Source organism: Cebus imitator, unplaced genomic scaffold (assembly GCF_001604975.1).
Source record: "Cebus imitator isolate Cc_AM_T3 unplaced genomic scaffold, Cebus_imitator-1.0 Scaffold224, whole genome shotgun sequence".
NCBI classification, from domain to species: Eukaryota; Metazoa; Chordata; class Mammalia; order Primates; family Cebidae; genus Cebus; species Cebus imitator.
Genome location: NW_016107539.1, coordinates 1531669 through 1543432, shown reverse-complemented (window position 1 = coordinate 1543432; position 11764 = coordinate 1531669). Strand labels below are relative to the sequence as shown.

The following is an 11764-nucleotide window of genomic DNA, read 5'->3' as shown; positions in this document are numbered from 1 at the left end:
AAAAAAAAAAAAAAAAAAAAAAAAAAAAGTCCTGAGTTCTAATCCCAGTTATTGCAAGAATTAAATAAGTAACTCAAAGGCACAGTGCCATTCAAAAAGTAAGTGTTTAAATTGATGTTAGCCAGGAGTTTTCATGTACCAAAAATGTACACACACACAAACTGGAAAAATATACATCAGAAAGTAAGCAGTTCACAGATGGCAAGTTGACACATGCATTAGTGAGGTCCAGATTAAGCTGCTGTAAGAATGAAACTGAAACACCAGCTCAAACAAGATAAAGGTTTGTGTCTGTCCTGTGTAACTGGCCAGAGGTGAGCAGGCAGGCAGCTCTGTCCTAGGCGCCATCCGGGGCACTTAAGTTCCTCCCACCTTATTCTGTTATATTATTCCACCATCTGCAGGTGTGCCACCCTCACCTGCTCACTCACCTGCCCTCACCTGCTCCCTCACCCCCATGCCTTGGCCAGAAGCAGGAAAAGAAAATGTAAAAGACAAGCAGTTTCCTCTGTGAAAGAGAACTTCCTCTGCTATGACTCTGATAAAAACTTAGTCACAGATCACACCTAGCTGCAAGCAAGCCAAGTTCATGTTGCCTGGTCATCCATGAATTCTGCTGAAACTTAGGTATTCTAAATTTTAGGGTACATCTCTGTTGTGAAAAGGAAAAAGGAGGGAGTGAATGTAAGAGAAAATTAGCAAACCTTATTCTTTTACTTACCTATACTTTAAAATTTTATTTTAATTGCCTTCTATTTTAATTTATAAAACATTATAAGAAATTTACATTCATCATTTTAAAAATTCAAATAATATCAATAAGGAAAAGAGAAGAAACTTCCCCTCTCCCAAGATGTTAGCTCTTTGCCAATCATCCACTCAGTGTTTTAGGGTTTTCTGAACATTCTTTGGTGGTTGTATATGACTTTTTTCTTAAGGCAGTGGGAAATAAGCCTTTTCCTTTTTTAATCTTGTTTCCTGCTGCCATCTGTGTGTGTATGTGTTTGAAGGAGACAAACCCCATAAGTGTGAAGTCTGTGGCAAGTGCTTTAGCCGGAAGGACAAGCTGAAAACTCACATGCGGTGCCACACGGGCGTGAAGCCGTACAAGTGTAAGACATGTGACTACGCCGCTGCTGACAGCAGCAGCCTCAACAAACACCTGCGGATCCACTCAGACGAGCGGCCCTTCAAATGCCAGATCTGCCCCTACGCCAGCCGCAACTCCAGCCAGCTCACCGTGCACCTGCGGTCCCACACGGGTAAGTCCCACCTGCTATTTGCTCTCTACATGCCTCACTTTCTATGGCATAAATCATAAGCACCTTAAAGCATTCAGCCACAATGTAAGAAATCGAGTTGGTCCCTTTGCTTATCTTGTTTACAGTTTTGTTTTTGTTTGTTTGTTTGTTTGTTTGTTTTGAGACAGACTCTCTGTCGCCCTGGCTGGGTGCAGTGATGCTCTGTCTTAGCTCACTGCAATCTCCACTTCCCAGGCTCAAGCAATTCTTGTGCCTCAGCCTCCCAAGAAGCTGGGATTATAAGCATGTTGCACCACGCCCAGCTAATTTTCTGTATTTTTAGTAGAAATGGGGTTTTGCCATATTGGCCAGGCTGGTCTTGAACTTCTGATCTCAAGTGGTCTGCTCACCTCAGCCTCCCAAAGTGCTGGGATTATAGGCATGAGCCACTGCGCCCAGCCTGTTTGCAGTTTTGGTTTTCAGCTGCCCTGAAGAGCCTTTGTCAGTAAAATAGGGGAGTGTATAACTTTATACATAGGTATATCTCTTTATATAACTTTATAACTTATTCACTAGTAAAGTATGTAATTGAGGAGGTGCACAAAATGAAATACAGGAATAAGCCATGTAACTTTGATAAATTTCTGCATTATGGGTAGGCATTCCCATCATTTTTGAAGTATACTCTAGTTCAGCATGGAACAGATTGACAAGAAAACATACAGCAAAATCAGCAGAGTAGGTAACTCAACAAATTACATACCTTTTTCTTTGGTGTATCATTTAGATAATGATTCAATAATGCTGCAGTAACAACCATAAAATCTCACTGGTGTATAATAAACATTTGTTGCTAACGTATTTTAGGTCAGCAGGAAGTTGATTGGACAACTCTGTTGATCTTGGCTTGGCTTAACCACATGTGTGGGGAAGGTGGGGTGCCTTTCAGACTCGCCTGGGGATCTGCTGGCCATGGGCTGGCTGGCTGTTCACTGGCCTTGGATGAGGCAAGCTGGCTCTGTTCCATGCATCTCTCATCTTCCTCCTGGGACCATGGACTAAACAGGCTTGTCCTCATGAGGATGACAGAGGTGAAGCAAGCCCCAGCCTAACCCATGTCAAGTCTCTGCTTCTATAAGCTGTCAAGCATCACATTGGCTAAAGCAAGTCGCATGGTTCATCCTGGTGTCAGGGGTGGGACTGAGCTCCCCTACAGTGAGAGGTCACCACAGTGTTACATGGCAAAGGTCAGGAATGCAGGGAAGGTGAAGAATTGGGACCATTTTTGCAAACAACCACAGTCCACCTTTATCCCCACCATCATTCACGTCTCTCTGACAGGCAAAATGCACTCACTCTTTCCCAAGAACCCCACAAGTCTCATCCAATTATTGGATCAGGCTAAAAGACCACAATTGCGTGATCTCTCTTGGGTCCGGATATGGTTCCTCTTCATCTGGAGATGGCTGAAATAAAAGACAAGTTGTCTGTCATGATACACCCAATATACGGCAGTAAAACAAAAAGCCGAAATAATTGCCATAATTCTACCATTGAAAGTAATATAGGAGAACAAGAGGCATTTGCCAGTCCTTGGTCCATAGCATTTCTCAAATTCTTCTGGGCACATATTCCCAGGTTTCCCCTACTCCGGGGATGGGGAATGTTTCTTGATTAGGCCTTGGCTCAGCAATTTTTGTTCTTAACCCTGCCCATTGGGACAGCCTTTCCATCACTTTCCTAAGCTACTTCTGAACAAGGTAGCAAAATGTATCTTTGAGAAACTTTCTCAGCCTGCTTCCTGTCTGCCAAAAGCTGGAAGTCGTTTTACCTTTTGTTTTAGTCTAGGTTGGTGACAGTTTTGGTGGTAGAGCTGTCTTTAAAACTTTGTGAGTTTCATATGTATCCGTATGCCAAAAGCCATACTCACAGTTCTTTTGGAATCTTGCCTCTTTTTCTAAGCTCAATTATAGGCACTTTTGGCATTTAACCTTCTGTGGGTTTTAGGAGTCCCTTGTCCAGCTGAGAGGACATACTTGGCACCAACTTAATTCTCACCATTCTTAATTCCCTTTTGAAGATTTTGATAGAGCCTTACATTCAGACCCTTTATTTCACATTTGGTCTTCACCCTGAGACCAGTTTCCTGGATACTGTCTTTGTCCCAGGCTTTGGTCTTACTTTGGAAAGCTGGCTGGAGATAAGAAACTATATCCAGCAACTCTTTGACTTTCTAAATTCTCTCTAAATTCTGCTTAGAAAATATCTAGTTCTTTTTTTTTTTTTTTTTTGTTTGGTTTTTTTTTTTTTTTTTTTTTTAGTTTGGCTCTTTTTTGTAACATTTTATCATAGGCAGCTTATAAAACACTTCCACTGTTCTGCTTAGAATTTATCTCTTTATTCAAGTCCAAAACTCATTATATACATTTTCTGTCTTCTAAGCTACCATGAGTGACAGTCTTACCAAATGTTTGCCATTAAGTAGTGTGCATTGCCATTTCTCCAGCCTCCACATGCAACCCAATCTCAAAAACCAATGCTCTATATTTTGGTTTTCTGTTATGGCATCCCCCTATTTCTAGATACCAATATCTGTAGCCATTGTCTGTTGTCACAGTGATGCAACGTAATAATCCACAAAACCTCAATAGATACAATATGCCTTTTCTATTTACATGCAGGGATCAGCAGGGCAAACCAGCTGACCTTGATTGGGCTCTCTTATTAGTCAGAGGAGCTGCTGGCTATGGGCTGACTGTCCACTGGTCTTAGCTGGGGAAACTAGCTCTGCCCCACGTGTCTCTTGGCCTTCTCCTGAGACTAGAAGGTTAGGCCAGGATTGACCTCATGGTGATAACCAAGGTGCAAGCAAGCAGGCCCCAGTGCACACGCCCATTTCCAGCCATTACTTGTTTCAAGTTACTAAACATGCCATTGGCCAAATCCAGCGACACGGTTGAAGCTTTTGTCATGGATCATGAGAGAATATGCCTAACTACACACATGGCAGAGGCCATGCTACAAGGAGGGGTGGGAGGTGGGGCGATTTGGGAACATTTTTGTAATCTACAGCATGGTAAGACATTGGCATAGTCGATGCCAAACTGATTTGCTTCAGAAATTTCCCCCAGTCTACACTAGAGAAGCTGAAAGATTCATTTATGAAAATGGTTCATTTTGACTCATAATGATGAAGTTACTATTTATAGCAGCACCTTTAAATTGGTCTAGAAGAGGTGTATTTTTCAAAAACTTAAATGTGTGCCATTTACACATGGTCTTTGTGGAATGATCGCTTTCCCTTTTATAAATCTATGGCCCTTGTAAAACTAAATTAATAGGAATTCATTTTTACTCCTTTGGCGATTTGATAGATGACATCAACACTTGTTTTAGTAGCAACCCAAACTCAAGAAAGATCTGTCAGCTTAAATATATGTCACTTATTCATCCAACATTCTTTAAACATCACTATGTGCCAGACACAGTGGGAATCAGGTGGTAGGCAAGAAGGAACATAGTCATTAGCTTTGAAGAGCTTAGAGTCCGGTGGGACTATTTGACCAGTATGCCTCATTGAAGAAATGTTTATGTTAAGTTAAAAAAAAAAAAAAAAAGACAAATGGATTTAAAACCTTTGCTTTCATGCCAAAAACTGTTGTTAAGCTCTGCAACTTAGCTGTGAGATTTGGTTTTCTGGATTTTCTGGGTTTCACCTCTGCAGATTGCTAAAAAAGTGAAAAAAAGATAATCACTGTAATTCTGGCAGGGATGTAACTGGAAAACCTAGTAAAACATTGTGGAGCAAGGATTCTGTCTTTGAGTCTATAGACGTCTGCTCCTGAGAAATCCATGAGAAGATTTGGGAGGGAGGTCCTGGGATGGGAGAAAAAGAAATTACATCTTCATGTTCACTAGCCTGTATTGAAATTTGACATGTCCTTCAATTATGAAAACAGGCAACCAATCTGATAACAGTGCATGTAAACTTGTTGCCAGTGGAAATCAAAAATCTTTTCATAATGATCACTGTCTTAGATAGAGCAAAATATCTTTTATCTATTTAATAATAACTGTAGGTAGTAGACCTGCCACTAGGTTTTATTCTTGAATGCATTAATAAAACACACACATTGGCATATCCCAATTTTTTTCTTTGATAACTATTTTAATATAATTGGTTTCTTTTATATTCCTGTTGGTTTTTACTTTAGTTTGTTACATTTAAAACATTATCTGAGAAGGGTTTCATGGGCTTCACTAAACTGCCAAAAAGGTTTGTAATGGCATCAAAAAGGTTAAGAACAACATTCTAAGGCAGCAAAAGGCCTTTTTTCTGAAAAGTGCCAGACAGTAAATATTTCAGGCTTTGTGGGCCATGCAGTATCTATCACAAATACTCACCTCTACCATTATGGCAGGCAAGTAACCATATGTAAACAAATGGGCATGGCTGTGTTTCAGTAAAACTTTATTTACAGAGACAGGCTGTGGGCTAGATCCTGTTTCTATAAAGTTTTATAAAGTTTTATTTATAGAGACAGGATCTAGCCCATAGGCTGTAGCCTACCCTTCCTTGTTCTAGAGTTTCGTATGCATGATCTTGGTGGTATTCAAACATACAAAGCATTTTTTTTAGGTTTAAGTTTAGGCTTCTTGGTGATCTGGAAGCTTGTTCAGTTGCCCCCTGCCATCTTCATTTGCATTCATTCAGCAACTCATGGTGAAGTAGCAGACCCTATGTCAAAAAGCTGGAACGCTATCCCAGTCTTTTGAGTTTACGGCCTAAGAAAGCAAACATCAGTTATGTGTACAGATAATTACCTAGCATCTAAAGATACCAGATTTGAAGTCAGCCTGGATTGGAATCCAACCCCTGCCTTGTACTACGGGGCAGCCAAGAACAAGCTATGTAGTCTCTCTGGGTCTCAGCCTTCTCCTCTGTGTGATTGTATTTTAAAAAACAATATTAATAATGGTACCCACCACAGGGCGATCTTCCCAGCATCACGAGAGACCATGCTTGTGGAGTGCTCAGCATAGCGCCTGCCATCCTGGAAGCACTTGAAGAATCTTAGCTGCTTTTTGCTTGCTTAAACAATATCGAAATGAGAGGTCGCCAATTTGCTTGAATTGTCATTGCTTCAGATAATTTGGACTTGACATTCATTGAGGAAGTAAATTTGGAATATGGTATCCATTCAGATGTTTGCAATTTCACTTTCCCTGCTCATCTTTCAGCGAATATGAATTTAAAAAACAAAATCAAGCAGCTGGATTTTGTAACTTCACAAGTAAAGAACGCAGCTGGCAATATGGGATAAATAAATTTTGTGCAATAAAGACATCTTTATTAATAAAGATCTGCATGAAATATAAGTTGGGTGTTTCATTGTAAAACCATACTCCAGTGAGTGCAGCACGGAGCTGGCCCATTTGAAAATGTATTGTTGAATCTGTTACCATATGTAACTCAATCAAAATCAACAGGTTATGCAAAAGTCTGCAACTGTGAACCATTAACTAGCAGAGTGGGCACATTAACTGTATGAACGATAGTTTGGGTGATTTAAAGAATATAACAGGCATATTTGCAAATCTTATTTTATTTGGGACAGTTAAACTGCTCTTTTCAATCTCCCATTTTTCATCTGGGTTTGATGCCGGTGGTGGTGGTTTGGGTCTGGGGAAAGAAAAGAAGCCCTACCCCCTCTTTCCCCGCTCCCAGGGGCTGCTGAAATTCTGCACCCACCGGCCTTGGTATAAGCGGTTTTCTGGTGTGTGCTTCGGGGGGATCCGCTGTGGTTGTTGCCTGCCTGTTCTTATCGAAACTCACCTTGTGTTGACAGGGGACGCCCCCTTCCAGTGCTGGCTCTGTAGCGCCAAGTTCAAAATCAGCTCGGACTTGAAAAGGCACATGCGGGTGCACTCGGGGGAGAAGCCTTTCAAGTGCGAGTTCTGCAATGTCCGCTGCACCATGAAGGGGAACCTCAAGTCGCATATCCGCATCAAGCACAGCGGGAATAACTTCAAGTGTCCGCATTGCGACTTCCTGGGTGACAGCAAAGCCACCCTCCGGAAGCACAGCCGCCTGCACCAGTCGGAGCATCCTGAGAAGTGCTCGGAATGCAGCTACTCCTGCTCCAGCAAGGCCGCCCTGCGCATTCACGAGCGCATCCACTGCACCGACCGCCCTTTCAAGTGCAACTACTGCAGCTTCGACACCAAACAGCCCAGCAACCTGAGCAAGCACATGAAGAAGTTCCATGGGGACATGGTTAAGACGGAGGCTCCGGAGAGGAAGGACACGGGCAGGCAGAGCAGCCGGCAGGTGGCCAAGCTGGATGCCAAGAAGACTTTCCACTGCGATATCTGTGATGCCTCCTTCATGCGGGAGGACTCGCTCCGCAGCCACAAGAGACAGCACAGTGAGTACAGTGAGAGTAAGAACTCGGACGTGACCGTCCTGCAGTTTCAGATCGACCCCAGCAAGCAGCCTGCCACGCCCCTCACTGTGGGACACATCCAGGTGCCCCTCCAGCCCAGCCAAGTGCCTCAGTTCAGCGAGGGAAGAGTCAAAATCATCGTTGGGCATCAGGTGCCCCAGGCAAACACCATCGTGCAGGCTGCTGCCGCTGCAGTGAACATCGTCCCGCCTGCCTTGGTGGCCCAGAACCCAGAGGAACTCCCAGGGAACAGCCGGCTGCAGATCCTGCGCCAGGTCAGTCTGATCGCCCCCACTCAGTCCTCGCGGTGTCCCAGCGAGGCGGGCGCGATGACCCAGCCGGCTGTCCTGCTGACCACTCACGACCAGACAGACGGAGCCACTCTGCACCAGACTCTCATCCCCACGGCCCCAGGTGGCCCCCAGGAAGGCTCTGGCAATCAGACTTTCATTACCAGTTCGGGTATTACTTGCACTGACTTTGAAGGCCTAAACGCCTTGATTCAGGAGGGGACAGCAGAAGTGACAGTGGTGAGCGATGGAGGCCAGAACATCGCAGTGGCCACCACAGCACCACCGATCTTCTCCTCCTCTTCCCAGCAGGAACTACCCAAGCAGACCTACTCCATCATCCAAGGGGCAGCCCATCCAGCTTTGCTCTGTCCCGCAGACTCCATACCAGATTAGTGCTTAAGAAACAAAAGGGGTGGGAGAAATGAATTACAGAAAAAGAAATCATAAGTAGAATTCTTTAAAAGCTTTGCTCTTAATGTTTTCTTTGTTTTGTTTTGTTTTGTTTTTGAGACACACTCTTGTTCTGTCACCCAGGCTGGAGTGCAGTGGCATGATCTCAGCTCACTGCAACTTCCGCCTCCCAGGTTCAAGCGATTCTCATGCCTCATCCTCCCAAGTAGCTGGGACCACAGGTGTACGCCACCATGCCTGGCTAATTTTTGTCTTTTTAGTAGAGACGGGGTTTCATCATGTTGGCCAGGCTGGTCTTGAACTCCTGACCTCAAGTGATCTGCCCATCTCGGCCTCCCAAACTGCTGTGAGCCGCTATGCCCAGCTGTGGTTTGCTCTTAATGTTGTTAAGGCTGGTTGTGAATTCCCCTGACCCCATAATAAATTGTAATTTTATACTGCTTACTATAATTTTTGTTAACACTGTAACAACTTTGAGACCACCTCTGAATCGTCGTATTATAACTGTTGTAGAATCTTAAATGTTACCAAGACGATTCCAATGAGGGGTTGGAATTAAATGCATTAAGTAGTGAATATATGTGTTTATTTCCAACTTAACTTTCCAACCCAAATAAAGGTCTTTGTCCATCTTATTAAATTTGTGTAGTAAATGGTACTTCCTAGCCTCTCTTTTACCCCATTCTGGAATACTCCACAGAGTTTGGGGGTATGGGGTATTCATGTTTTATAACATACATGTAAGTCTATTGGCATGAAGTACCATTTTCTACATAATGTCACGTGGATACTTGACCCAAAAAAATGTTTAGTGCTAATGAGCAAAAAATGAATCCTTCCCTAATAAATTGATACCTGATTAAAATATACTGAATGTTAATGATTCTTTAGAGTCAAGGTAGGATTTGGGGATGATGGGATGTGAGTCATTGGTCAAAGAGAACTTGAAGCAGCAAAGGTTTTAAGTCCTCTCATAAACATCATACAAACATCTTATCTCCTCCACAGTCACACTAAATAGATGTGGTGCCTAAAGTGATAAAGTGATCTAGCCAACTGCCGTTTTCATTTTGAAACTTCAGACTGACAATCCTGGCATTTCTGTTTAGTTGTAAATATAATCAAAGTTCCTACTAATGATCAAGACAGAATTTTCTAGAATACCATTTTTGAGATGTTAATCTCTCTGCAGAATCTAGATGAATGGATTGAGAAAGTATCTCGATTGATTTTTTCCAAAGCATAGGTGATACTGAGAAGAGGAAAATTCAAATTGTGTTTACAGTGAAACAGTGAAATGCTGTTTGATCAGTAGGTGGCGCCAGAGAGCAACCTAGAATCACCCATAGTTGTACCTTAAATCATTCTCTAGGGTTGTAACAGCACTCATTTCTGCTGTCAGCAAGGATTGGTGAGGAGGGGAGGTTACTGTTGTGACAGAAGCGTATTTGGAATATTATGAGAATAATTAGATACATTTTTACCGGAGTTGTCACCGCTTTTATTCTTCTCTAACACAAACTTATTTAATCAAAATTGTTAGGGAGATCATCTCACTTTTATATGAAGATATGATTTATTTATTTATTTATTTGGCAATGACAAACTAAAGAAATATAAAATAACGATGTTAGAAACTTCAATGGTTTTCCTGTTAGAAAAGGCAATGTTCACTTCCTTTGGGAATAGCTACAGAGTTAGAGCTGGGTTTTGCCGCCTTTCCTTCTTTCTTTGATCCACAATATTTGAAAACAGTTTTGATGACTTGCCGTATTATATTTGCCATAATTTATTTTCCTGTCAACAATGAAAATAGTTATTAACTATGATTTTCGGTAAGGAACAGAAAAGGCTTGGAGTGTACAATGTTAGTGATTTTAGCAATTTTGTCACTTTAGACTTACTGGTTACAGCTCTTTAGAAAACTGTTCTGCTATTGAATTTCAGCTGAGAAATTTCCACTGTCATGGGTCTATTTTCTACATCTCTTTTTTCCCGCTTTTTTCAACTGTAAAGGATTTTTTCCTGATTTTAATGTGTGTTCAAGATAGAAAATATGAAAAACAGAATATTATTAGGAAAGAAATAGAAGTTACTAATAATCTTACTGTCCAGATACAAACTATACAGATTGTAATCATTTTGATGGACTTCCTTTCCATCTTTTTTTATGCTTATGTATATATGTTTTCTACTCCAGTTACAAAGTTGTAGTTTAATTAAGCATAATTTTTTATATTCTATATTTCTTTTTGTATCTTTAAATCTCTACTACTAGATGCCTTCCATACATATACATACACATACATACGTATGCATGCATAGACATGGACACACATGCATATTTGCTGTTTTGTCTTTTTACAAACTACAACAGTAAAATTTATTCTTTGGAATAAATTATACACAGAATTGTGTATACACAAAAACCAAGCCAACAACTTCCAGCCCCTCCCTATTCTCACCCCACCTAAGGTAAGTCATGTTAGGTTCTCTGTGTTCTTACCGATATACATAGACTCAAAAGACAACATAGAAAAGGTTTTTCCTATTTCTATAGTAATTATATCATACTCTGTACATTTCTCTGCAACTTGCTTTTATTATTCCATTTATTGACAGTCCTATGAGTCAATACCACTAGACCTAATTTTTTTAAACAAAAGTTACAGATATACAGGCTTTAGTCCGTCATCTCGCTATTATGATTATTTAGGTTGTTTGCGGAATTTTTCTGCCATTACAAACTGCCACACTAAACATTCCACATCATTTTTCATATTCAGCCCTTTTTTTCTGTAAGTAGATTCAAAAGTAAGTTTCACAGAGTTTCCATAGTTTGTACTTGCGTAAATACGGATTAACTTTTACATGATAGTCTCATCTATGATGTGGGCCCAACTACCTTTGGAAGTTTTGTCAATCTGCTGCGTGAAAATGGTTATCTGGGCTTCGTGCACTCCCGCAGCTGGTGCTGTGGTCTGCGTTTTCTGGGACATCTCTACATAGGCTGGATGACCGTGTGTGCTTCTCTCTTCTATGAACTTAAAACTATTACTCCCTCCTTTTTCTCCTTGCTTGTTGGGAAGTTGGGGACATTAACCTGACCTCGGTCACACATTGCTGAATTTCCTCCCCTCCTGTCATTGTCTTTTGACTTGTACTGTCAGCACATAAAATGACTGTCTTTTTATGTAGATTCTTCTGTCACTTCATTTGTGGTAGCTGTATTTTCTAAGAATGTTCATCCTTCCCCTGAGATTAAATTGGTTTTCTCTTTAGTGTTTTTACTGCTTGCTTGTTTGTTTTTAGTTAGCGCCTTGCTGCAGCCAGAATTCTTTTTTTTTTTTTTTTTTGTTTTGAGACGGAGTCT

General features: G+C 41.4%; 1 protein-coding gene across 3 annotated transcripts in view; it reads left to right on the top strand.

Moving 5' to 3' along the window:
- ZFP64 (ZFP64 zinc finger protein) overlaps positions 1-11764 on the top strand; it is a 96269-nt gene that overhangs the window by 29866 nt on the left and 54639 nt on the right. Inside the window, exons 5-6 of one of the 3 annotated variants that reach the window (XM_017496880.2) lie at positions 1011-1262; positions 7091-9260. In XM_017496880.2, the coding sequence (XP_017352369.1) occupies positions 1011-1262; positions 7091-8373 (1535 nt within the window). In that variant the 3' untranslated portion in view covers positions 8374-9260. Of the gene's footprint in view, positions 1-1010; positions 1263-7090; positions 9261-11764 lie in introns of those variants that run through there. The other 2 variants (XM_037727258.1, XM_017496881.2) reach the window with 2 other exon arrangements.